Source organism: Accipiter gentilis, chromosome 9, assembly GCF_929443795.1.
Source record: "Accipiter gentilis chromosome 9, bAccGen1.1, whole genome shotgun sequence".
Lineage (NCBI taxonomy): Eukaryota > Metazoa > Chordata > Aves > Accipitriformes > Accipitridae > Astur > Astur gentilis.
The window spans coordinates 16,818,814-16,846,778 of record NC_064888.1 but is presented as its reverse complement, the minus strand read 5'-3'; the positions used below and the strand labels follow the sequence as shown (position 1 = coordinate 16,846,778).

General features: G+C 38.5%; 1 protein-coding gene across 4 annotated transcripts in view; it reads right to left on the bottom strand.

Annotated features, from left to right (window-relative positions):
• Positions 1–24,160: 24,160 nt before the first annotated feature.
• DLG5 (discs large MAGUK scaffold protein 5) overlaps positions 24,161–27,965 on the bottom strand; it is a 113,156-nt gene continuing 109,351 nt past the window's right edge. For all 4 annotated transcript variants that reach the window (XM_049810021.1, XM_049810023.1, XM_049810022.1 and 1 more), the window contains one exon: positions 24,161–25,980. In XM_049810021.1, coding sequence (XP_049665978.1) covers positions 25,877–25,980 — 104 coding nt within the window. In that variant the 3' untranslated portion in view covers positions 24,161–25,876. The remainder of the gene's footprint in view (positions 25,981–27,965) is intronic.

Genomic DNA, 27,965 nt, shown 5'->3' with positions numbered 1-27,965 from the left:
TTTATATTTAACATCTTTTTGAACATGAAGCTAAATAATCTCAGATCCTGGCACTTTTTAATACTGAGACAGGCAGTTTTCTGTAAAAAACACCTCTTTTATGGGTTCCTCAGATTAAGATTTCTCTGATTAATGCCTGGTTTAAAAAAAAAAAAAAAAAAAAACCAAACAAAAAAACAAACACTGCTGGAAGAACTTCTTTGATCACCTTCTCCCTGAATACTGATGCAACAAATAGATTTAGCTTTCCAGCAATGGCTTTTATCTTCCCTGACTGCTCCTTTTATACCTGGATCAACAGTCTGCTCTAAACAACTCTCTCAAAATCTTCCTAGATTCTGATGTGATAAAAATGGATTTTGTTACTAGTTCTCGTATCTCTAACAGGATGCTCCAGTTTTATCTTTAACTAGCAAAAGGTTAGGCTTATTCATGGTTGCTTGCTTGGAAAGAATTTATACTTTGAAAAACTTTTTCTTTTTTTTTTTTTAATTTCTTAATTACTTCCTTTACACTGCTGTGCAATCATGTTGGCTTTTGAAGGCCATTAAAATTAAAATAAAAAGCTATTGCAGTGGATTTGTTTCAAATTTTCTCCTTAAAAGAAATGCTGTTCTTTATAGAGTATCTCTGCTACCATCAGATCTTGAACTAGTACATGTCACTTCAAAATGGCAAGTCACAGCCCAGTATGGAATGCCATATCCTACATTATGCTCATCATGCCATTTATGTAAAATGTCATAATAAGGCATGAAATAGTGTATTGTTTTATTTTTAATACATAAAGCATTTTATTTTGTTATGTGATAGATGTTGACATCTCTTGTCTGATTTATTGGATAGCTTGCGATACAAATGAACACCAAATACAATTAAACCATTTAATACTAGGAAGAAGAAAAACAGATAAGCATTCAGCATACTAATTAGAGGAACAGCTATTTTCTGGATATGTCTCTTAGCCTGGAATCATTTTTCTAGGATATTGAAAACAGATGCTTTTTTAATTAGAAGCAGAAAATCTGAGTTTCAGCTAGCAACACCCAAGAGTACGCTTGACTGTATTGGAGATAAACCACAAACTTTACATGAGTTCTGCCACCTTCTGTTATGTAAATGCCTGCTTATGTATACATCTGCTAGAAGGCATCAGATCGGCTAAAACATGTGCATCTCCATGTGGCTGTGACAGTCTCCCCTTCACAGAGGAGGAACTACTAGTCAATAAAATAGTGTGAGCTGTTCTTCATTAACATCAGTGGTCAAGACCTGTAGCTTTTTAAACAGAGGATCCTGGATTCTATCCCCAGTAACATCTATATGCAATTTAGTTGGCTGTTGCCATCTATAACTATATATAGAACCAGATTTATTACTATGGGTGTGTTACCAAGAGAGCAGATCCAGCCTGATAGAGGGAAAAATATTAATTCCATTGAGTTCAGAAACATCTCCTGTAGTCTGCTTATCCTTCTCGCTCTTTTATAGCCATGACAGCAGTGATAGATGCCTAAAAAATACCTAAGCCAGAATAAATCTCAGCAGAGGACACAAAATGAAATGTTACCTCTCAAAAATTTTAATTTTACAACAACAAAAATACAATAGCATCACGTTGCAAATGACAACTTCATACACACAAAGAAACCAAACCCATATGATCACCACAGGTCATTCCATGTCTAAATGTGGACAGCAAGAATGAGAAGGGAAAAGCACAGCCTTGTTTACAGTACTGTCTCTTGAGGTTTGGGCAGCCATCCCAAAAAATAACAGCCAGCAAGTCACAGCAAAAAGCGCAGCCTGGACCTTAACTCCTTTTGGCTCTACATAAGGTAAAAGTTTAACTATAGCATTTTTATTCCTTCAGAGTGCAAAGTTGTCCATGACAACACAGTTACGACAATTCTTATCTTCTACATTGTTTTGACTGCCCAAAGTTGCATGCTGTTGACCGAGCACTTCTGAAAGCAGAAAAATCCCAACATTTTAACTTTTCCCTGGTTAAAGCCTCAGTTGAAAGCTGAGAGATAAGTGTGCAAGAGCTTACCCTTTTGGCTTAAGACGACACAATCGATCGTGAGACTTGCCTAAGCTGAGCCAACCAGCTAGTATCTTAAATACTCGGAAAGCCCTAGAATCACTGGTGCCTATCAAAGACAACTCCTTCTTAAGCTCTTTTAGTTACCTTAAAGAATGAGAAGAGGAAAAAGAACTAACGGAATTAGTTGGTTCACCAGTGCTAGTGACACCTCTGGTAATTAGCTTCCTCAATACGCTTTCACTGTATTTGAATAGAAAAGGTTGGGGTGTTTAGGTTGTACTGCCATGTTGAACATACCTACAATATCCAGGCTAGCTTGCAGACCTTGGCCCTAAGGAGATCACAGGACATCTGAATGCAGACTGTAGCTGCTTGTTACTGTAGAGAGGACAGTGTGGGAGGCAAGCTGTAGAGTTTTAAATAGGCTTTAAGACCTAGAAAAAAAGCCTGAGTCAACTGCAGAGAATAGGGAGAGTGAAGGGAAGGAAAACTGATATAGTGAAATGCATAAGCAGATTGGCAAGACTTGTGACAGTTGGTGTTTTCCTTAGAGCCTCAGCTTTTAGAATTAAGGGACTAAGAAGAGAGACTGATTTAATATTAAAATATTTCTAGCTCTTGACCAGGTCATTTCAACATTAAATTTGTAACAGCCTCTCTGAATTTGCCCATTAGTTTAATGAAAATAGTGAATCCTTTAAGAGAGGGGGAAAAGAGTTCAGGAGACATGTCATTTATACAATTTAGCTATTGAAAGCTAAAACTTTCTTACTGTAAACATGGTCTTGTTTTGAGAGCCAGTACTACTTTGACAGAATCGCATGGAAGTATAAAGGGAATCAGCAAGGTTGTGGAGAGCAGAAAGCTAAATGGGAATAAGATGAGAAAATACTGTGTTTTCCTTCCATTGTAGTTGCCTTGGTACACAGTATTTAAAAGCTAGCTTCAAAGTAGATAGTGCAGTCCAAAGTGAATCTAGAAATCATGGTAGTTGGGGCTTGAGATTGGAGGGCGCCTTGTAGCTGTGTCTTGATCTTGTATGCCAAGACAAAGATGTGTTCTTCCCAAGGAATGATTTGAACTTTTTGATTGTAAAAATCTTTTTCGTATAGAATTCAGAGGAATTAATATACTTGTGGTCTCCTGCTGATCACTACTACAGCTCTAAGGATCCTCAAGCTCTCTGCAAATATGAATTCTTTCATTCACACCCAGAAGCTGCAAAACCAGCCTTATACCTACATTACAGAAGAATAAATGGTGGTTTGGGCATACTATGTAACAAGCTCAAGGTCACACAGCAAAGGAGGAGCAGATCTTGGAATAAACCAGGACAAGCCTATAATTCCTGGACCCTCTTGGCTGGCATTCTTTCCTATTCCTATGCTCGAGTCTGATGACTGTACAGCACTGTAAATACCAGCCAGTCCTTCAGCACAGAAGGACAGGGTTTGCTTTAATGCTATTTTTAGTTAAGCAGATCCTACTTTTAAATCTGCAACGCCTTCATTTTCAATATCGTGATTATGTTTAATGTTCCATAGGAAGATGAGGGGATTAGTATGAATCAGAAAGCACAATGCAGCGTAGGCAGTACCACGCTGCCTCCTGAAACACCAGCACAGAGCAAGCAGGAGCTTCGGTGGGGGCTTTACATGGGGAGGAGGCATTAGGCAGCTGGACGTGTCAGCTGGGTGCCTCATCAGGCAGCTGGTGTGAGTGGAAGGTCAAGAGCACCCTCACTGTTTACTGAATTTGTAAATTACTAATTATTCAGCTCACTAGGCAAGGCAGGCTCATTGCCTGCGCGTGATATTCCCCCTCCCATCAAGTCTAAGCGCATATGGAAGAGTAGGAATTCTCAGCCATATTTTGATAGATGGAAGTCATTAAAGTGCCATAATAAAGGACATGAAGAGCTATAATGGGTAGGTCAGTAGTAAATCCAAGCACACATCCATGTTTGTCAGAGAACAGGTGTAGAAGATAAAGTCCTGCTGTGCACTGAAAAAAGCAGTACTCTGTCTCTGCAGAGAGCCTTGGTAACCGGGAGATGGTAAGATGTGGTTTCTGTCCCCGCAGGAAGCAGTGGCCGAAGAGGAGTTAGAGGGGCCTTCATTCACATTCACAGTTTTCAGCTGTGGGAGGCAGAGATGGAGAGATCTTCTCTGAGCTGGGGAGACTTCAGAGGAAGTGGCCAACAGAAGCTCTGGGAGCTACAATGCAGCAAAAGAGACTGCCAAGAAAGGAAGCAAGAAAACGGTCTGCAACATGAGGCTCAGGAAAAAAAAAATAAATTATACAGTGCACCTTGAACCAAGAAAAGAGATTTGTTCTTCCTGTCCTGTGTCTGTCAGCAAAAGAGAGGGTTTGGGAAATAAATTATTCAAGAATTAGTAAGAAAGAGACCTGAGATGGAGTATATCATCGTCAGGACTTGGGAAATGTCTGAATTTTTTTGGCCCTCAGATGCCTTTTAGCCTACCTAGATTGGGGCAGACATAGATAAGATTGATCAACAAAGATGGCTGACATAAGGATGCTTCACTGTGGAGGTTAGGAAGGTGGTAGCTTCAACTGAATAAACCCAAATGAAAGGAAAAATTGGGGAGAATATAGCCAGTTCTTAGCTTGCAGTCACTTACATTAGCCAAGTGGCCAAATAGGCATGTATTCCTCTCCAAAAGTGTATCCTTGTACAGGGAAATATCTGCCACAAGAAGAATCAAAACGTGATACTTCTGGAATTAATAGGAAAGGATGAATGAAAGGATGCAGTTACACTCTCTATCCAGTCTTTGCTGCAGTATCTACCAAGACCCTTTAGGAAAAGGGAGAAAAGATTAACCCCTCCCTGTACTTGACTGCTCAGACAAGAAGGGGAGTGAAGATTAACAATAGCAGATCTTCCCCGGATAAAGACAAGGAGGGCAGTACAGAAAGCTCAAGAAATGAAGAGTTACAGGTAAAGCCAGCATTTGGCATGGAGATATGGAAATAAGGGTCAACTGTAGCAGATGAATGAGACTGTGTGTTTTCCAGAATATTGGAAAAACAGAAGCAAACACTGCAGGGGGGAGGGATGAACTTTAAAACAAACAAAATAACCCCAAAATGCTTACTTCAGTGGAAAAAACAACAGACCAATGAAAAGCAGCCATTAAATCCAACAGAGGCGTTATGAATAAACTGTATTGTTTCAGAAAAAGTCCTATGCCAAGACGCTTCCAAGCAAGTCACTCAATCTATATGTATCATGAGAAGCCAGGCTTTATAGACAGTGTTCAGACACGGGAAGCAGGGGAAGTGAAGCGATGCATTGGCGAGAGGGAGGTGAAGAGTATTGTGCTAGATATGGCAAAAAGAGCTGGGTTTTGTGATGGCAACTTTTATTTTTTGATTCTGGCTGTGCATCAGAAAGGGGATATACACCTGAGATGAGGTGACTTTGAAATTACAACACTATGTAACTTCTTCCCTTCCCCCGCCCCCCCCCCCCCCCTTCCTTATTTTTAGAGTTGGACTACTTTAATAGAGACTTGCATGGAAAGAGGCAGTTCAAGGCTTTTTCAATCACAGTCTGATTTGCAGACCCTGCATAACCCTAACATGCATGCAATTGCACCTGACATTTTGAAAGATCTGTTTCAAAAGTAAGAGGCATTACCAGTTCTCAAAGCATTTCATGCAGCTCAAAACCCAGTGGATAGATTCTTATGCCAAGGCTCTGCCAAAGAGTATTTCAGTTTTGCTGCATATATACATATACTGTTTTAGAGTATATGTGAAGCTGTTCCACTAAGCCTTCGCAGTATAATTTATGACATTAATGTGCATCTAGGATTTTTTTGAAGGTGCCATTGTAAGTTACGATCTCATGTCAATACCCGATTTCCTACCATGGCTCTATGGTAGGTAACCTCAGCAAAGTTTGAACAGCTCTGGAGGACCAGAGCTTTTAAGAACACTTGAAAAACTCCATCAGTCATGATAACATGCTAAGTAGTGCATCCACAGTACTTTGAAACTGTTATTCATACTAAATGATAGTATACTCCAGGGGTAGCTGCACACAGGTCAGTGGGGTGTTAACTCAGTACGGGAGCTGACTTTTAAGTGACTTGAAGAAAGAGGAGGAAGGGAAGTGGCTCACATTGTCTAATTAGAGAAAAGTTTTCTTTTAACTGTTACTTTACAAGCTGTTGGGTCATAGAAGAAATAACATTCCCATGAAATGACTAAAGAGAACTATGGCACAAATTAAACTTGCAGAACTACTGTGGAATATAATACAAATGGCAGAGGCAGAAAGGCAAGCAACTATATCCTATATGCAAGCATGGCTAGAAACTGCTTCTCCCTTGTTTTCATCTTCTCCTGACTGAAAAAGGGCCATACAGAGATCCAGGGAAAATCTAGACAGAGATAAACATCACACTTACCATGCAGTTTTGATATACCCCATGAGTTTGAGCAGTATCTCAACTCACTTGTGCACTTCACCTTTGTTCCTTTCTGAAATAAATTTCATCTCAGTTTGCCTTTTGAACTTCATAGAATAATCAAGAAGTGACACTGAAAAGTAAAATGCAGATTTAGAGGTCCTCAGGCTGCTGAATAACGTGGTTATGGATTTTCAGTTGTTGGAAGGAGCAGCAAAATGCGATGGATTAAGTTGCAATGACTGTAGCACATCTTTTCAGCAAACTATATATACGTGCTATAGTTTTGCTCTGTTTTCTACAGAGGAACATCAGTCACTTTCATCACAGACTGGAAGCTTCTTTTGGGAAAGAAGGGCAACAGTGAGATTCGGAGTTTGCATGAACTGCTACTGACCCCCTTTGCTGTTTTGTCAGTGCCTCTGCTGCACTGCCTCTGAGCCTCAGCCATCCCCAAGCTGTGTTTTCAAAGGTCCGTTAGAAATCAACTGCAAAATAATTACCGCAGTGCTTGGCTCCAGATCTAACTTGGAAAGTGCTCAGTCATCAGCTCTACAAGCCATAAATTATCAGTTCTGGTCAGTCTCAATGAAAAAATATGAAAGCCACAGCTTCTTGAAAGCACATCTAGACATAGCTTAAATCCAGTCCAATTAAAATAAAAACACATGATGAAAACGTGTAATACTCTCTCCAGTGGTTTGTGATGCCTTTAGCACAAAGGGGGAAGCAGATAAGGATGGCTTTGCGACTGAGCAGTGCTCATGCCATCCTGGGTATGTTCATTATGGTCTAAACCCAGTCTGAAAAGCAGGGAAGACTTTCATAGTGGAAGTTCTCCATAATATTAAAATAAATATAATCTTGAACACTTTCCTTTTCGGAGTTCCATTCCCCCTCTCTGTGTGCCTGACTACAAGGAAAAGTAACATTTAGACATAAGACTAATGATCCAGGAGATAAACCTAGTAGAAAAAAATATTTTGTTTATGAATTGCCATTGAACATTTTCCGATTCCCACATTTGCTAATATTCTCTAAGTAATTCCTGCAATAATGTTTTGGCTTAAAGACTCTGAGCAATTCAAATTTTTTTGAAACCCTAGCCTTGCAGAGTGCTTGATAAATAGCTCATGTGAGCTGTTTCCATTACTTTGAGTGAAACCAGGCTCCTTTTGCAAATAGTTGTGTCTTAGAGTTCAACATTTGCCTTCTTTAAATACTTTACTTTTATTTGTCTAAGATTAGCTGTTTCACAAACATTCATTGCCACAGATTACTTCAAACCTCTTTGCTAAAATACTGTCAAGACCAGAATACTGCTGATAGATAAAATTGTCCATTTTCTTAAAACAGAGACAAAACATACTTTCAGTTATTTGTCCAGCTGTGTCAATAGAATATTAATCAAAGAACTGAGAAACATTTATCCAGTTATTGTGCAGACTCCAGTACTGTTGCATTTAAGTACCTCACAATCTTAACCAGAAAATGTTTCTATGAGGAAAGTATGTACTGATGCTCCTATTCTACAGCCTAAGAACAAGGCCTGCAGAGGCTGTACAGCCTTCTAGGGATCGCCCAGAGCTTTTGACAGAAAGGAAAATGTAACCACAGACTCCACGGAAGCTCTCTTCTTTCCTGAAGAAAAAGGAAAACTATTTTACTGATCAATCTCCTCCAACCAGCACCACTCCACTATTTCGTTTCTTCTTTTTCTTCTTGTTCTCTTTTTTTTTTTTTTTTTTTTTGTCAAAAAAATAACCATATAAACAGAGTGCAAATGGTAAACTACCAGTAGTGAGGCTGGTGTGGTATTTAAAAAAATCACAGACTAACAGGAAACACACAATTCAAGTACTAAATAAGGACCCAGCCAGACCAAAATCTTGGGTCATAATCATCAAAATATTTTCAAATCCATATTTTAAAGTTGGGTCAAAACTGTTAAACACAGACTATAGTGTCCTACATTTAATATATACAACTACTTGAATGGACTAATGGGAGGAGCCAGGAACACCCTCCTGATACTTGGGAAGCCTGATGGCTAGATAGAATCAGACAGAGATGCTGTGGGCCTCCAGGTGACAACTGTCCCCAGTGGAAAAAAAACCTGGATAGGACACAGTGCTTTAGGAAAGGCAGATGCTTCAAAAGGGCTGTTCAAACATAAGAAAGGGAGCTGTTTAAAGCTTGTCAGTATGAAAGAAAAAATGCTAAAGGTCTGGGTGACTCCTTGAACTAAACTCCCTGTTGGAGTTAAGTCCTTCTGTTCTGCAGGGTCCTGCTTACTCAGCTTCAGCAGAAGCCTAAAGGATTGTCGTCCCCCCACCCCAGGGTAAAGTCTTTAACCGTCCTTTGAAAGAACCGAGCAGACTTTGCTGTTTTCCCATTAAGACAAAGCTGCTAAGGTAGCAGAGGAAGTCCTGTTTCCTGCACCACTGCAAGTAAGGATTCTCATCCTGAAAACAGGAAACCTAGGTGCCATAAGGATCCAACAGGAGAGGTGGAGGGGTCAAAGATGCATCTCCCATTCCCTGGAAGGTTACAGGGTAATAGCTGAGAAGGGCTTCCAGAAAGGAAGAGACAAGCAACAGCATTTTGAATGGCACTCAGAGAGCACTGATGCTGTCAGAATCTTTCAGGAAAATTCCAGGCATGAGTCTTTGTTTTAGTCTCCCTGACACTTTGTCCAGTTTCTGAATCCCAGTGGTACTGAGGTAGGATATATTTTGGCACGCCATGAGAACTCCCAAACTATTGTGGAAGATTTACTTCCGTAACTTTCCATAAAAAATGCAAGAGTCCTTACAAGTATCCCATTTACTTCTAACTTTGAAGTTAAAAAAATCACAAATGCTTTAACTAGCTAAATATTTATAATAGCTTGTCTTATGCATGCAGTGCATAATGCCTTCCAAATACTTTAACAAGCTAGAAATAGAGAAACATTCAAAGCTGAAAGAGCCATATTTGGGGTGAAAAATGGAAATTGTTTAAAAACACCACCATCAGTTAGAAGAGAAATGACATATTGTGATGTATAGGCTATTTTAAGTCAAGCAGGCTGTAAGGATTACAGTTAGAATTTGGCCAGAATATCAGGCCAGGATATCATACTTGCAGAAGAGAACAGCTTGTCAGTAATACAAGTAAATAAGCAATAGGAGACCTCCAAAGAAAGAGACACCTGCACCTATGGCCAGCCTGGAGCCTGAGCTCAGGAGGGACCTCTGTACAGCACTTTTGGTGCTCCTTCCTGCAACATCCTGTGTTTCCTGATGAGGAAGCATCCCCTGAAATAAATATTTACCATTCAAAATTACATGCAAGATGCCCAAGACATGCAGTGTAATTGTATTAATTTTTCTTCCAAAGCTCTTGTTACTTGGATGGTCTTCATTTCCTGTAGGTTTTTCCTCACTCAAGCGGCAATGCTCACTTTTCTACCACTTGGATTTCTTTCCTGAACACCACAGCCCTTTGATAGCCAGACTTCTGCAAGCAAAGTGCCAGCACAATAGGGATGTCAACAGGTGAAAGCCCAGGGTTCTTTCCATTGCATACCTACAACCTCTGCAGATATAAAACATCTTTGTAAGAAGTTTGTGATGCTGGCAGGAACAGCCAAAAGACGTGTATTCCAGTGATGCTACAGCTGTCAATATTGTCACTTGACAGCGGTTGGCAGGAAAGCTTACCACTGCAGACCTGACCTCAGCCTTCACTGCTTTAGGTACTCCTTGAAAATCAACTCCCACTTTCTCCCATGTCACAGAATGCTATTTCCTTTACTGGGAAAGACTGAAGGGGCACACTTTTGCTCTGCAATCACTACATTTCTCTTTAGAGGCAAAACTTTGGGTAGACAGACTCACACCTAATTGCCCTAAGCGCTTGAAAATCTACACTAAATACATTTTTATATATATTCCATTAGCCAATTTTCTGCAGCTTAGCTATTTGAAATTGTTATGTGTGTCTGCAAAACGCAAAGTTTTATTCCCTATAAATCAGAAATTGCATAGTGGCATTTGTGCCCTTTGTTTTTCCCTGCTTTTAAAGTCTGTTTGCCAAATGCAGTATTTTTATTCACTGAAATTTTGTGACAGATGGTGGGTGTAGACTGATAGTAAGGGATTTCAGAAGTGATGAAAATGCATTTGACCATTCTTACAGGCTCCCAAAGAACTCACACCAGCACAGCAGGGCAGGGAGGAGAGCAGGGGGAACCGCTGCTTCTCTTATGTCACTTCACCATTGAGACTCAGCTGGGTGCTGCAAAGCACCGAACATTCTGTCACCAACAAATAACACTCTATTTCGTGTCTCGATTGCTGTTTTGGCAGCTCCAGACCACCCCCTTTCACCAGATAGACAAGCTATCTAAAAGTTGTTACATTAACATTTTCTTCCATGTACAGCAGTTCTATAAATTTTCCTATTTGGGCTGCACAGGGGCCCCGAATGAGATCACAGCCTCTTTCTACAAGGTGTTATACAAAATTATAGATCAAAAGCTACAGCCTGAAGTCAACAAGACTGGCAAGGAAACGTTAAGTGGCATTATTCTTGACCCAAGTGACACAGAGGATGCCACTCCTTTAGAGTGAGTCTACATAGTCTAGATGGCCCAGGAAGAAAATGCATTCCAGAAGATATATGCAACTTGGACCAAAGTTTCTCAAGTTGGAGTAGATTTATGCCAGTTCAAGGTTATTGTGACTGTAGTGTTTTCCTCTTTTCCCTTCAAGTTTGCTGAGATTTTCATGGGATATCTAATGTCAAACCAGACTGACTTGCCTAGGATTATAAAAGAAAGTCACCATTTCCCAGAAATGGGAGACAATTTTCTGAGTCCTCACCTAGTAGCCTATCATCACTTCCTTATTTCTGCATCTTCCAGCACCACAGTACATTAAACACAACCTTGGCTTTGAATAGATATACAGAGGGAACAGCAGTCTGTAAGTTACTATCCTTCCTCCTTCTAGTCATGATACACATCCAGAGCTTCAAAAAGGATGGAAGAAAAGTAACTATTTCAAAACCACATCACTGATAGGAAAATCTCCCATTATATAAAGATGCTATGTATGTACAGCTATAGGTAAGCATTTCTTTGGAAGCATACACCTGATATCCCTCTAAATTTTGATCCTAGTATAGCTTCAGATGTACTTATTCATGTAAGTCTGAGTCCATTCACTGAATCTCACTTAGTTAAAATAAAAAGGCAGCTACTATGCCAAAAGGAGATGTTCTAAACTGCTCTCAGCTGGGAGTCTCATTTTATGCAGCTTACAGAAAGGCTTCTGAAAAGCAGTACATTAACGCAAAACACAAATGGCAACTGAACAGGATACAATGAGACTGTTCTCAAAAATGTCTCATAAATAAACATCATAAAAGACCTGCGTCAAGAACTAGTACTCCATCTACCACTATACGCAAGCCATAGTAAATAATGAAAACATAAATAGGAGAGCAAGAAGGAAGGCAGGCAGGGAGTACAAATGATATAATTGAAATACAAATAAAGCAGCAAGGTTAGTGGTGAAAACAGAGGGTATTTTCTATAAAGGAAGTTGTGCTTATCTTTCTGCTGCAAGAGATATTAGTACTGGGGTGAAGAGTAAAGTGCATGGATTCATTCTTTTATCAAGATGCTGGAGTTAAAAGAATTGAGTCCTTTGTGTTTGCAAAGAGTCACTTGGGAAAAATAATTTGAATTTATTTTAATTGAGGTACTTGCACATCTCACATTGCAATTTGAATGCTCTCATCAGAATTCAAGGAGCTTTTGTTTCTGCAGTGTAACTCACTTCAAAATGCCTTTGTTCTTGAATGAGTGTATCCATACTGTCCATTTGAGTTTGAGTAATCAGCGTTAAATTCACCTGACTAGATTAACTGTCTGAAGCACCTCTGTACAGACAGGCAGTAAATGAGAAAGGGAAGAGAGATGCACCAAAGTTAAAGAAAAGAATAAGACAAGACTGCAAGGCTCATTTTATCTTGTGCTGCAGGCAAGGCTTGCCTCTAAAGGTATCAGGTAAAGACAAATGCAGTCTTAAATTCATCCAACAAATGTACAAACTACATTTGCACAGAAAATTAATAAGTTAGCATTCACATGAAAAAGGTATCAAGAAATTTAGTTAAAGATAAAAATTGGAATCTATTTGTTCTTGAGTTCTTAAAGCATGTGCATTTTCTTTAATTAGAAGCAAGAAACGCAACCTTGTAACTTTTAATAGCTAAAGCATAAGCATAATCAGTTGTGATGGAAACTCCAGATTACATGCTCTCATCTCTTGACCTTGGAGTCACCATATTTCTCTCTAGCTGTAATTAATGCCCTTGTATTAGGGGGGCAGTGACTTTGTAGGGAATGTCAGTAAACACAGGCACTCTAACATCCTTTGTATTGTCACAAGTGCCGCAGGTCGAGCCCGTGTTTAAGCGTGCTGCACACCAGCAGCTGGGCAGCCAGCACTGTTCCTTTCTAGACACAAAGGATTGACCACAGAAAAGTTAAATGGGGTGCACACCCCATTTTCAAGCACAGTGGGGAGAGCACTGGAGAGTTGACCCTATAGTGACCTGCATAGCATCATGCAGCTCCTAGTCCTGGACTCCCTTCCATCATTAATGAAAGGAATGGAATATTTCTACTTGGTACTTGTTGGAAATCAAGGCTGTAATTTCACTGCATTTCGGCTCTCCTGCATGTGGAACTAGAGCTAGTAACAGGCTGCATAACAAAGACTAATCTTCTAGTACAAAGGGTGGTAGATAGGAATAAACTCTAATAACAAACTAAGCACTCATGTGGTCCAGACCTTTCTCCTTCAAATTGCTCCCTTTGTTCTACACGTTTCACAAAAGGAAAAAGCTAGCAGTCTAATAAATAAATAAATAAAAGTTTACATCTTGTTGGAGGGGGATTTATGTCCATCTCTGCCCTTCACCAGGTTAAAACTGACTGATGACTCCTCCAACTCTGGCTGGAGACCATAGCAATATCCATTATGTGGACTGCCCGGCTTTATTCTTGTATAAACCCAGCTCTACTTCAAAAAAAAAAAAAAAAAAAAAAAAAAGACAGGAAAAACCCCACCCCATCACAAACCCAAGAGTACCAAATTTGTCTTTCATCAGACTCCCTGCATTTGGAGGAAAAAAAAAAAAAAAAAAAAAAATCACGTTTGTGCCCCTACCCCCCCAGTCCTTAAAGGTGAGGATTCTTGGACTGCTTAAACAATGACAAAGGGCAGCAACAAGTTTTGCCTTTGAGCTGTAGAAGAAACTCTATTGCCTTCAGTGGCACTAGAGTAAGAGCTCAAAGACCATTCTGGAAGACCGGAAGAAATAGGAATAGAATGACGTGAAGAGTAAACTCAGAGAACTGCTGATTGTGAGATACTGAAATGTTATCTCCTGGAGTAATTATTTGCCTCAGTGACTGCACTGAAATCAGCAACACTAAGGTAGTTTGACACTTTACACAACATCATGCAGCACAGTTCTCCTGCTAAGCTACATACTTAGAATAACATGGCGCTCCTCTTTATGGCATCATTTAGAGTACTGTATTAGTCATTTTTAAAAAATCCCTTATGATTTCTTAAAAACTGGTCTCTTTATTTGCCTCTCACCTTCCTACCTATAAAACAGGATACAGTTTCCTATCTGTAAGACGTCTGTAAAAAGATGTTAAGCTAATCTCTAATCTCCTGGGATAAAATATAGGTTCTTACAAAAACCAAAGGCACTCAAAAAAAAAATTGTCCCTGCAATCACATCTGGTAACGTAGTGCTTTACCCCTCACAGATCACTTCAGCATTGAAGGGTTTGTTTTAATTATTTTCCTGTTTGAAGTAACAGCTAACCATTCACTGACCTTTCTGCCGCAATCCCTCTCTGTAGTGCTACGTTTTGTACAAACAGGTAAGCCACCTGTAAAATCCAAGTAATTAAAAGAGTTTTAGGGTACATCCACAGTCTCAAAGCAAATGAAAATATACAGTGTAGCAAAGAAGGGCTCTGGGGCCTCCAGCAGGGCGAGGAGAGAAGCAAGAAACACAGCCAGTATCTCAGTCCCTTGAAAAACAGCAACCCAAAACGTAGAGAGCAAGCACACAGCAGGCAGAGCTGGACCGCGGCCACGCTCCTACTTGTGCCAGAGCGAGACTGTTTCTTGTGTCCTTTGATGGTAGAGGTTAGCACTTGCAACAGGGCACAGATCACTTCAAAACCTGTACACAGAGGTGTCTGTAACTTGAATAAAGAAATTTAGAAGAGAAAGGTCACGGCCCAATGCATGGATCGCAAAAGGAAAGACATGTAGCAACTTCTCGTGAGGCACTGGAACAATTTGCATATGCTGCGTACAAGACAGCAACACATGGCAGAGGAGTTTGTTGACAAGTTAATGACTGTATTACTTACACTGGTGCCTAAACAAAAGAAAGATGCAAATCTGTATTTTTTTCAAGTAAGAGGAAGTCCTGCATGACTAACTTTGGAAGCTGGTACCTAAAAATGTGCATCTGTTAGTGGGAAAATGCTGTTATCACAGAATTCTGGACCTTTAAAATTTAAAGCTCAAACCTTGACATAACTTGACACTGCTATTTCAAACACTTGTGTCTTAGAAGGCTCCCTCCACAAATTTGTATGGATATACCTTAAAGGACTGTAGAGAGCTCCGATATGCCATAAAAGGAAAATGCTACTCGAGATGTACATACGTTTCCATCATGAGAAAAGTGTTGTATCTGTAAAGGCTTATACAACAGCGACTTCTGCTGTGAAAGCCTTGTCAAACCAGCATATCAGTTATTAAGGTTAAAACTTCCTCGTATTGCTCCCATTACTCAAAATACTTAATATGCTTTAAATGGAGCTTAACTATATGCTGATGGCAGAAGCATTTATAACGTGAGAGGCCTCAGTTCCTGTTCGTGTTCCTACAGCAAGGGGTAGAGTCCATTTCAGTGAGACAAGGATGGAGATGTAAAAATCAAACTGTTTGTTCACTAGTCCCAAAACAAGAATAAAACTTCCTCATTATCAGGAAATGCTGAACACTTAATTTTGAACACAGGTGGATTCAAAAGAATTTTCAGGACTTACATCTGACATCTTGATCTGATGCCATTGCATCTTACCTAAGTTAAAAGCAGAAGCAGTTTTAGTGAACTTCTGTTATGCCTGCATCCTATAAGCACTTAAGGATTTTCCTTCCAGGGAAGAGCACAATAACATGCTTAACAGCCTTTGCCTCTAAGAAAAAACATAATATAATTAAGTAATAGGCTTTGGAGGTTTGAGGAAGTCACTTCGGTTTTTCATTTTAAAAATATCCAGTGGTTCTGACAAAGAGCTTTACTTATGATAAGAGCGCCCATGAATCCTCACAAATTTTAATAGAGAGTTATCTTGTGGAAAAACAATTACTAATGAAGCCATCTGTTGCCCATAAATTAGAACTAGTTAAATGTCCATCAGAAAATATTTATTTGACTAAACAAAAAAACTGTCTGCACCCCTCTGGGTTTGAAGCCAGTTTCCTTGCTTGTGTATTCACAAATAGGTGGAAAAGAACTCTCTGCACAGGCTATACACATTGAGTTTAGTCAGCATAAACTGTCACAAAGGCTTTCCATTTTAAGTCATACCTTTTATAAGTAGGACTTGACACTGAGCCAGTCAGCCTGATGTGCTCTCATGCTTTTTGCATACTTTAGAGACTAGATTATTATTGTCTGGCCTCAGCTAAAGGTCTGTGGCCATACAAGGCTTAGTATGCCTTCGACAATTTAGAGTGATTGTTACAAAATAGCCCATAATAGGTGACTGGATTTAATGCACTAGAAATGTTGGATTTACAGATAAGAAATATGCAGTACTTTTCAATCCCTTCAGAACCACCATTATATAAACTCCCATTAATCATGCATTATAGACTGCAGCATATATTATTTTAAGACTCAGACACTTTATTTTTTCATGCAATGCGTAGCAGCCGTTGATTTACAGTCATCACTAAGGCTGCAAGTTCTCACCATTGATTTTGATAATACTTTTTGTCTTACGGAAGAAATTGTCATAGAATACATATTCTTTTATTTTCTTAAACTTTAGAAGGATTGTCTGGTTTGTTTTTTTGGTTATTGAAGTACTTTATGATCTACAAAACAAAAAAAAAAAGAGAAGAATTTTCTGCCAGGCTTGTGACCTTGAGGATGACAGTTTAAAACTCTGCTCTTAATCTTGCAAGAAAAAACAATCAGTGCTATATACAGCACAAAATGACTGTAAACGAAATGTTGTAACTATAAAAATAAAGTGTCAATGTTTGATGTGTCAGTTTACATCAAGGGAGAGTTCCTTGAATTTTAAAAGAACAATTTGATGAATGCAAGTCATCTTCCATGTATTATTGTTTCTGCTGAAGAAATAATTTTTAATGTCTTTTTTTCACCTGTTGTAGTTTTTGTACTTGCCATATTAACATACTGGAAAATGAAAGATTTAGTCCCTCTCACATACCAGAAATATTTTTTTCTCTAATCATTACATTCTGTACTACACACAGTAAAATTCCCCAAAACTTTTAATGATGAGTAGTTATATAGTATAACTCCTGGTTTGAGTAGCTGGCTTGAGATACCTTCTAAAGGGTTCTTTCTTCTTCAGAAATTACTGAACATTTTCCTAAAAACAGTGAATACCAAGAAATCTGATGAAATAAAAAAACAGCCTCCTTTTGGTGAAGCTCAATGCCTCATTTGAATGTTTATCAAATGCAATACCCCATTCCAATTCATTCACATTTTCCAAATACAACTTTCAGGCTCAAAACACCTTTTTAAGGTAGGTATATTAAAAATCAAACACAAGGCTAAATAATTGAAGGCCAGAACATCAGGGGTTTGGGTTGGTGTTTTTTTTTCATGTAACCCATCAGCTTAATTCAAAACAATTTTGTCATTTTTCTGTTTTGCATTGACTAGCACACCATATAGTGGTCATTTGCTTCGGTGTAGTACCACCGATTTTCAGGAAGTGTTCTTGGTGTGTGTAGTATTTGCAGAATTAGATTTTTAAAAAACCCAAAACAACAACAAAAAAGAAGAAAACAAAACACCAGACTCAGAAAGCACAAGAATATATACTCAAAGGGGAATCCCACATTGGATAGGTTAGCTGACCTTTTTTTTCCCCATTGAGGAATAGGACACCGGTTTCAAGTGGCTACAGAACCATGAATTCACACCATCAAGCAGGATGACTCAATGGGTTACGATGGAACAAACCTTTATTTAAACAAAACCTACATCTGCTAAGTAGCACGGGGTAACAAAAAGCCATAAAAATCAAATCATTGAAATAGATTAGGTTTTCATCTGGCATCTTTGAAAGTTGTCTCTGGATTAAAGACCTCTTTTAAGAATTCAATGGAAAAATAACAAACCATCTCTGTTTTAAAGGGCAAGATAAAACTGTGGCAGATCTAAGAACTTTGTATAAATAAACTCTTCCTTGCTCCAATAAATTTCATTGTCCTGTGCTAGGAGAAAGAAACACTGTTCCTTTACCTACGCTATTTTTAATGCCTGGAAAGCAACATTTCCATTTGTTCATGTGGTATTAAAAACTCTGGGTATTCAAAGCAGCTTCATTCAATCTAGAAAAGGTGCAGAGAAGAGGTGGGAGGAATGAAGAACCTACCATTTAAGAGGAGCCTAAGAGGTAAGTCTGTTTAGCCTAGTAAAACAGAAGCTGAAATTGCTCTGTATCATGAAGTACCTATACTGAGGCAGAGAAGTTAAAATAGTATTTCCACAAGAAAAAGTATTAAGATGCCACAGATGCATTTGGTCTGGACATCAGATGATTTCTAAAAATAAGGGAGTTAGGTTTTGAAAGTCTCATTATCAGAGCACTTGAGAGCAAGAAAAGAAATTACTTTCAAACTCTGGCCTAATTGTTTCACGAAAGGATTTCGGTTTCTGAGTAGCTCTTGCTGCAGGTAAGAAAACTGAAAAGGATTTTAAGGACCCATGACTTCCAACATCCAACACTGTTTTGTTGCTGTTCTTGTTCTTTCCATCAGCTTGTGTGTTACAGACTGCCTACATCTTCAAATGACTGGCAATACAGAGGATGTAAAATAAAAATTGGGCTTCAGTTCAATAGTAGTGTGGGAAAGAAACAAGAGAAATACCGCTACTTCTGGCAAGTTCCAGCATTTCAGAACTCTTTCTATATAAAAACCTGACCTCTTGTAACTTCTGTAACATCCTAAGTTATAGCAAAAAAGGTTAAATTTAGAGTAATGATAGTTTATTTCTAGTGAATGTCAAGCACCATTTGTAGATCTCAGTAATTTGTAGCAAGTCAGTTCAGCTATACTTCTGCATACCTTACCAGCACTGTGTTATCACAGAATCAAAACAGTGCAGAAAGAAATCCAAATTAATTCAAAGATTGCAGCTTCTGCAAGCCAGCTGAGGTCATAAAATCCTAAGGCAGGTGTGCGGACTTTCTCAAGTCGTCTTCTGTTGCTTACCAAGTAGGTTCTTTTACAAATGTACTGCTGACACTGCTGGAAACATAGTAAGGCATCACTTTCAGAAACTGCAGACGTGGAATCCTTGCTAAAACATTATCTGAAATTGCAGGCTGCTGAATTCTGGAGTGGATCAGCCGCTGCTGTTCAGGAGATCATCAACAGTAAGTATAACAAGCAACTAGAATCAAATCTGTAATTATTATACAACCTCATAGTATGCTTTATGAAACAAACATACTTTACATAATGTCCCAAAATATTTTAGTATTAGATAACAGGGCGAGGAAGAGAGAGATTAGGTTGCATCAGCAATGGAAAAAATATCTTTGAGAGTTTAGATGTGCAAGTTGAGGAGCAATGTTACAAGTGAAGCATGAAGCAAGGAAACGGGGCAAACAGGAAGGCTGCACTGGATAGGAGACACACCTGGAAAGATTTATCTATTGGTAGTGAGACTATAAAGCAAAAGGAAACTAAAGCTGAATGTAACAGTAGAAGAAGAGGAAGGCTTGTGATGTATCCATAATATAGTTCTTGCATAAAAGCTCACTCCTATTCTGGGAAAAATTTCATGGAGCACTTGCCAAAACCATACGTCTGTGTACGGTTACACAGCAGAAAAGGCACAACTGAAAGGAAAACTGCGGCAGCAACCCCATTTCAGCTCCACAAGGCACAGAACTGCCACCATGGAGCCAGGACTGGAAGCATCTTGCTACGGTTAAATCATGCAAAGACTGAAGCATTATAAAGTATCCCATGGAGGAGCACAGCTGTGGACTGAAGCCAGTGCAGCCCCAACACTTCCTTACTACACGCTGTCAGGAGACAGCTCTGATCATGTCCTGTGCAGGACAACAGAGCAGTGTCAGCACCAGATAAGAATTCAAGCATCTCTTGGAGTTCAAATCTTGCAGCTCTGAGGGAAACTCTGCCATGCAAGACCAGGAGGACAGGGAGGATATGCAATTGCTTTTGACAACTTCATTTGAATTATTTTGCAGCTGTAAAATAGTCATTCATGTGGTACCACCCTGAAAAATGAATCCTAAATAATTGAACTGCAAATCAGTCAGAGCACGTCTCAACAGATCACGCTATAATTGCAGCTATTAACCACACATTTTTTACTACAGTACAAGTTAGGGTATAAAAGTACGAGTATTCATTTGAATGTTAGAAACACATTTGCTGTCAGAAGCTCTGCAAGGCCATGCAAGTTCAGCCAACCCCAGATATAAGTGATACACACACATTTGCCGCCACTGGACCAACCTTAAGGGTTGCTGAGGACATACATACAGCTTGTATTGCTGTCCTGGAATTCAGCTCCATGTGTTTGGTTTCTTCAGTAATTGTACTTATTTATCTTTGTATTAGAAAGCTACTTGTTACTATAATGATGTGAGCAATTGCTAGCACGCTCAAATCATAACTTCACAATGGGGAACAAGTTTCTGTCTCACCTTAGGATCTTTTGGCTGACTTCACTGGAATTACCCTCTCAAAATGCTCTAACAGTTATTTTCATCACAGAACTATAAAACTTACATTCGCATTTAGACCCCTTGCATGTATTTAGATGAAGCAATGCACGTTTAGCCTTTTATTGCTTACACTAGCCAAACATCAGGCAAGCTTGAAACCTAAAACCTTAGGTTTGTCACAGGTGGGCCACAAATATTGTCTTTGGTTAAACAGTTAGATGACTTGAGCATCTAAATGCTAAGCTCAAATGCTAAGCATTTGTAGGGCAGGCAGATTGGGCAAATGAAGGAGTTATGATGATTTTAATTGACTGGCATAACTGCTAACGAGATAAGATGAATCTGTAGCAAAACCAGATGCAAAAGTTGTGTGAAAAGGGTCACTTCCTCTGAAAATCGAAGTCACCATCTTCAGAAAGTCGATCATCCCCTGTCTTCAGAGGAAGGGCATAGGCAAGATTACATAAGAAATGTCATTCACATTTGCACTGAAAAAACTTTAAAAAGAAAAAGCCATTGCAAATATAAGTGAAATTTTGTCAAGAAACACATCAGTGTATTGTTAAATATGCAGTATGTATGTGGATTGAGTGTAAACTGCTGTCTTTGTTTTCTGAACTTTTAATAGATCTTTAGGAAGAGGGGAAGGACCCAAAATCATAAGGCCAAATCGGACACTTAGGAAGTGGGGTCTGGCGGGTAGGGAGTTGTTTTGTTTTGTGCGTTGGTTTGGGGGTGGGCGGTGGGGGGTGTTGTTTCAGTTTTGGGTTGTTTGCTTTTCTTAACTAGTAGAAGTAGTATTCTAGCTCTTGGACATTCTCTTTATAAAGTGAACAAGCAGAGGAAAGGGTCATAAATCAAGACACCCTATATCTGAAAGCTTCCTCAGCCATTGGTGGTATTTCCTTCAATATGATGGACACAGATAATAACCAGTGAACAGACACACATTTAGCATATAATGTACTGTTAATAAAAAATAGCAATGACAGATACTTCACCATAATAGGAAGTGAGTAGGTTACAAAGTACAAAGATTTTGGTGATTTGCTTAAAACAATGATTAGATCTCTACCATTTTCCCCTCCTACATTTTTAGAAAGACGACTCATATTTTTAAAACTTGTGTGTGTTAGGAAAAAAAAATCATCTGGAATCTCATACTTTACACATAGGGGATAAAAAACTCACTGTACCTTTAACAGGTGCATTTTGTAAAGGAAAATTAATTACAAACACTTACTTGAATGTGATCTACTGAAATCAGAATACCTTTAATACTCCTCGCTGTTTTTAAACTAAGTTACAAGATGAAATAAATATAAAATATAAAAAAAACCCTCCAAAACGTTTTGCATACTGGAGGTCTACAAGATAACTTCCAGTACTGAAAGTGTTTTGAATTTTTTTAGTCACAGTATGCTTTTTATGAACAGTTTACTTAAAGAAAAGGATCGATCTAGACAACTTTTAAATATAAAGTTATGACATTCATCTAAAAGTATTTATAATGTAATAAACAACCATTATTACAAAAGCTTGTAAGGAATTGTTTGTAAGAGTTGAACAATCCCAAATTAAGCTCATATGTTAACATTTAAGTAACGGGATCCCCTATTCACCTTTTTTTGGCTTCATGCTTGCATCATTTGGGTTGTGCTAGCAATAGCACCTCTTTGAACACTAAGAGAGAAAGAAGTTAAATGGAATAGTTAAAAAGTTTGCTATCAAGCATTCATCAAAAATGTATTTTTTCAGTGCAGAACACCAAGACATCTTCTAAGCAAAATCACAGCAATTAAGGTTGGGACGGGGGGGAGGTGGAATCAAATCTCTTTAAAAGCAACCAAATGAATAAGAAACCCTTACACTTACTGACACAGCAGCAGTAAGAAAATTTACAGGAAGAGGCCAAGCACCTTTTTTATACTGTTCAGTTGTAGGTCTGGGACCTTTACTAGTTGTTGCACAAGACCAAAGTCTGCCTTGTTGGCTATCTGTATTTTTCACAGCAGTCTCTTCAGTTTCCAAGCCAGTGCACATTTTTCCAACGTCAGTGTATTTTAAAAGAAACAGTCCATTGTGAAATGGAGGCATAGAATCTTAGAAATAACATGGAACCTTAAACATAGGTCTAGAAAAGCTTTCAAGATTGTACTTCAACCACAAACACATCCATCCGAGATGCATCTCTGAAAGCTGTTCAAGACTGTTTAAGGCAATGTTTGCATTCACTAAAAGGGATTATGATATGGCCTCCAAATTTATCAGACACTGAAAGAGGACCCTTGTCTGAGGTGGAGAGGTTGGCAGCTGTCAGAGTGTAATTCTGGATCTGGCGAACACTTGCCCTGCAATTCAGGTCAATGTGAACAAAATGCAAAGGTTTGAAAGCAAGTAGATGCTTGCTAATGTATTAACAACAGATCATACATGTGGGCTGCAGTACCTTCAGCTGTTTTATGTCAGTTTAGCTATGGAGAAATAAAGTTAAAAGATGTTGACTTCTAGCTAACTCCTTACTTGCAGCCATACATGCTGCACAGTGGCTTATGAGCACGAGGGTAAAATTCTCAGACTTTTGTTGTCTAGCTATATTACTTTTAAACTATTTTTAAAATACCCACAGAACTATACCCTTTATTTAAACACCTAGACGAAGTTACTGGTTTTGGAATGATGGCCAAATATAGCTCCAACATGTAGTATTATAAAATAAAATAGTGTATCAGGAAACTCTTGATCTGAGCTAAAGGAATCTTTCTAGTGTTTAACCAAGACTTCAATTCTACTTCCTTGTGATCTGACGATATGCAAGGTATGGCTGTTACTGACCTGCCAGAACTTGCCTATTCTCATTTTCTTCGTCGTCCATTAGAAGATGGGACCCATGGTGGTTTCTTTCAAGAAAAGCAGATAAGGTGCAAGTCCTGTCTTATGACTGAAGGCTATTACTAGGTATGCAGATTGCAAGAAGACTGACCCATCCACCAATCCAGTTCATGCTGAATTTGACTATTTGGCAGCTGAGAATAAAGCAGTTGATGAAGCAGAAAAGTTAATACACAATAATTACCTTCCCTAAGCTTTCAGATAGCTCAATGAACAGATGAGGCTGGTCTGTATGAAGTGTAAAAACTGAGGCACTAAATTCTGCAATGTGCCTTTAAGCTAATCATGCACGCTTTTGCCTATTAGGTTTTCCCTGGTTTCCAGTGACACTCTCTTGAAAATAACAGTGATAGACTCATTCTCCAGTTAAAGCCTCCATCCAATCAATTGCATTCCCGCTTGAAATCCTTAAGACCACTGGGCCAGAACGTTAAAAATATGTTAACGCAAACCAACATCTCGCTTCTTGTGTCCTGCAGTTTTTGAATGTCTTTGGTATTGACGTATGCAAGGCTGGGCAAAAACACAAAACTGAAACTTGTTCCTCTCAAGGTGGGCCCTTGACCCTATATATGCCAATTTTAGTCAGAAAATAAAACCTTACATGAGGACTCAACTAAATAGAGTCAAGGAGAACATTAGCTACATGCGCCTTTTACACACAAGTGAAGTTATAGAAATTGACCTTTATTTAGTAATCAGTTTCTTTAACTTTTTTTTTTTTTTGATACAAAGTGACATTTTCATTTTAGTACAGAAAATCCATGTCAGAACAGTACCTGTCTGTTTCAGTTGTACCACTGGCATCTACAGTCTGACCTCAAACTTTAAAAAACAAACAAACAAAAAATGAGATAAACAAAAAACAACTGCTGTCCCTCACCATGAGAAGTACTTTGACTAGTAATTAATCCATACCATTTCCTATTTTTTAATTTACATATATACAGTATTACAGTAGTATGCTATAATACTGTATATATATTTTATATGTATTATAGCTCAAAATACTCTCTCTATAGTATATAACTATATAAATACTATGTAAAGTATTTTGAACTATAAAATAGCATATGTAACACAGAATTTAAATTTAAGACCAGATCTTTCTTTGAAGAACTGTGCAAGAAGAATCCCTTTTTTTAATTAAAAAAAGCTGCAAACAGAAGCAAAACGACAGCCTGTAGTATAAAACTAGAAACCCTACATAATGAAATGTTAGGAACAGTGACCAAGAAGCAGTTCTACTCAAATGATATTTTAAAAACAATTAAAATACAGTACCCAAGAAACATGGCACAAGAGACAGAAGCGACAGGTACAAAACCTGTGTTAGGAACACAGAGTCAGAAGTGCAAAAAACAAAAAGGGAACCGATACAATGGCGTTTGGTACAATAAGTAAATAAGTATTGCAACCAAAACTAAACGATCACTTATTGTTTGACAGTGATAACACTAACAATTTAGTACCTTTCTAAAGGCTTTTAATCAAAGCCCTAAAACTGTGGCTGCTCTTAAATAAAAAACAATCTATGTGAATGCTACACACTGAAGTACAAAGCTTAAGAATTACCCTGCAAAATTGCACCGACATAAGCTTTCCATATTTACAGTATCTAAAAGTGACAGAACACAGCATGCTAGGCCTAGCTTATGACTCTTCCCCACCAGTACTTAATCCAGGCCCAACAACCAAAAATTATTATTTCTCAACACACATTAAGTTTGGATTGTTCAGATATATTATGACGTTTAAATATTATATTCATGCATAAAACAAGAAATGATATCTTTGACAGACAAGCATTGACAGGATACAAACAGTGGTCTGCCCTGTAGAGGAGTGTACTTCCATCTGAGCTTACTTCCAAGACGTACCGATTCAATCCCACGTTGTTACCTAGCTGTCAAGTCAACAATGTGCTTAGAAATGGTCAAAATTGCAACTAAGAATCACACTGCGCATAAACCATTCAATCATATTCAGAAATTTCACTCTATTTCGGAGAGTTACCTCATTAAGTGAAAGGACACAGTTATAAAAACAAAACAAAACAAAGACATTCAAGTAAACAGCAACAACCAAATACTTTGAAAAGGTTTTTGTAAACTTGTCATTCTACAGGGTTTTGCAGCATTGTTAAATTCATTACTCACGGACAAGTACACACAGGTCGCAACCCCTCATGACAACCTGTCACACGTACACGTATGAAGTAAGAGACAAGCTCGGTGAAGTGATCTACCCCTTCCCACGTGCCTCATCAGGTCCTTGTGTGTTCAGTGTTATCATTCCCCTTCATGAAACAGAAATCACTTATGGATATCTTTATAAAGACAGAAATGGACAGAGTCCGTTGGATAGAAAGTTAGTTGGTTATTTACATCTGCAAAGTAGTTTCACAGCGAAATAAATCTACAGCGGGCCAGCTGGGATCCACAGGACTTTGTTTTGTTCTTGATCAACAGTTGTCATAATCTGAGTGCAAATGCTTGAAAGGGCTCCTCCCTGGACAATGCCTGGAGAAAAAGAAACACACCCCCACCACAAATGAGACTGGAACAAACAGTTACGACTAATGACAAAGAGCAGTCTTCTGCATTTTTCTGCAAAGTTTTTATCAACAAATCAGAATTAATCTACCCAATTCAATATTTGCCAGCTGCATAACTCTATTAAAAGATGAGGAAGAATAAACAGAGCAAAGGGGTCAAGCATTGAATATACAGTTTCTTCTGCTAGCCCTTAAAACAGCCCAGGGAAGTCACAGAACTGATGGGTATAATCAACTAAGACAACTGTTTTGTTAGAGGCCTCCATGTGCTATTTTCAGAGGCATCAGGTGGCAAAGTTTAAGTCTAAAGATGGTCAGAACCTGCTATAATAAACCTTCTCTGTTCAGCATGTGGTGTTAAGAGTTTTATATTTACGTGGTAATATACATAGAGACTATAGCTGTAGCAACTAGGCACTATTTACAAATATTAGAAGTAAATTATGAGGCAGCTCACAGATCCTGGAGCTAAATAAACCAGCAGCGATTGCTACTCCAATTCTTATTGTCAACTACGTTCAAGGAATAAAAAGGCCAACAGCAAGCAACTCCCTGAAAATCAATTTAAAAGATAAATGAACACCATGCGTTCTACCCTTGCTAAACATAACAGTCATAAAAAGTAAACTGCCAACACTGACACAGGAGAGGAGAATGTATTAGCTTTAAGACTGAAAAAGTTAGGAACTTCACAACTTGAGAAATATGTCAGCAAAGCCTCTGGCCTCAGTTACTGCAAACGCTGGAAAAATAGGGGAAGTCTTAAAAGGCTTGAGATATAATTTCCATTTTTGAAAAGAGAGAATTTGATCTCACGTAAAGTATTACTTGACTCTGCAGTATATACTACAGTTAACGATGTCAGGTGAGTTTGGATACAGAACACAGTAACCAACAAGATCTATGAAAGGTGAAAAACGGCAGTGAGGGAGTGATTCAGATTATACACCGTGCTCACAACTTGGTACACGAAATAAAGCCAACTTGAAAGAGTCATTATACAAAAAATGTACTTCATGAAGTAGTCGCAGAGTTCAGGTCTGAGAGAGTGTGTCATATAGCTTCATGAGGAAGCTACCATGTCCAACATGCCTATCTAAAGCCTTATTTTATACACAACGTTATAATTTCAACAAGCCTAAATGTCAGTGCAGTTTGAACACCAATCCTCTCTGACTATCAGCATCTGGAAATGTTGATGACAGCTGGAGTCCGCTCTACTTGGCACTAACAGTGGGAGGCCCTTCCCACAGGGCATGTGAGAAGATACACATAGGACTCTCTTGGACCGAGTACTACTTTCACTATCAGGGTGAAATTAAAATGCAACAGATGACTTATCATGGAGCAGAAGATAACATGTGGTGATGCAATCTGGCCATGCACATGTCCAGTTCTGTGAAGGCTTAGTATGTACCATTTAAATGAACATTTGTATGGCTATTACATACCAAGTTACTGAACTTGAGAATGTACAGCTTCTCTCAGGATGCACTGAGATAGCTCTATACTAAATACATCCCGCTTCCCTCCCCTGCACTTGGCAGGTATGCCTCAAAATACTTCTGTAAGAAACCCATTGTTCGGGGGATGAAAAGTTGGGTTTTGGCTGGTTTAGTGGTGTTAGTTTGGTTTTGGTTTGTTTTTTTCAAGTTTTGTTGCCATTCACATCAAGATAGCTAGAATTTTACCCCCACTCTCTTAAACTTATGTAGAACCACATGGAAATATACTCTGAAAAAAACAGAGACAGTCTTCAAACACAGTTTTCTTTCTCTGGTAAAGATACAGTATTAACTACAATCCAAGATTTATATAATATACTTTATGATGTTAAAAAGGCCTCTGAAGTTGAATTGAATTATTCCAAATTACAATGTATGCTCAATAAACCTTTGACAATTTTTTTTCCTTTCTTGAAAGATTTAAAGTATGTCTCACAAATAATTC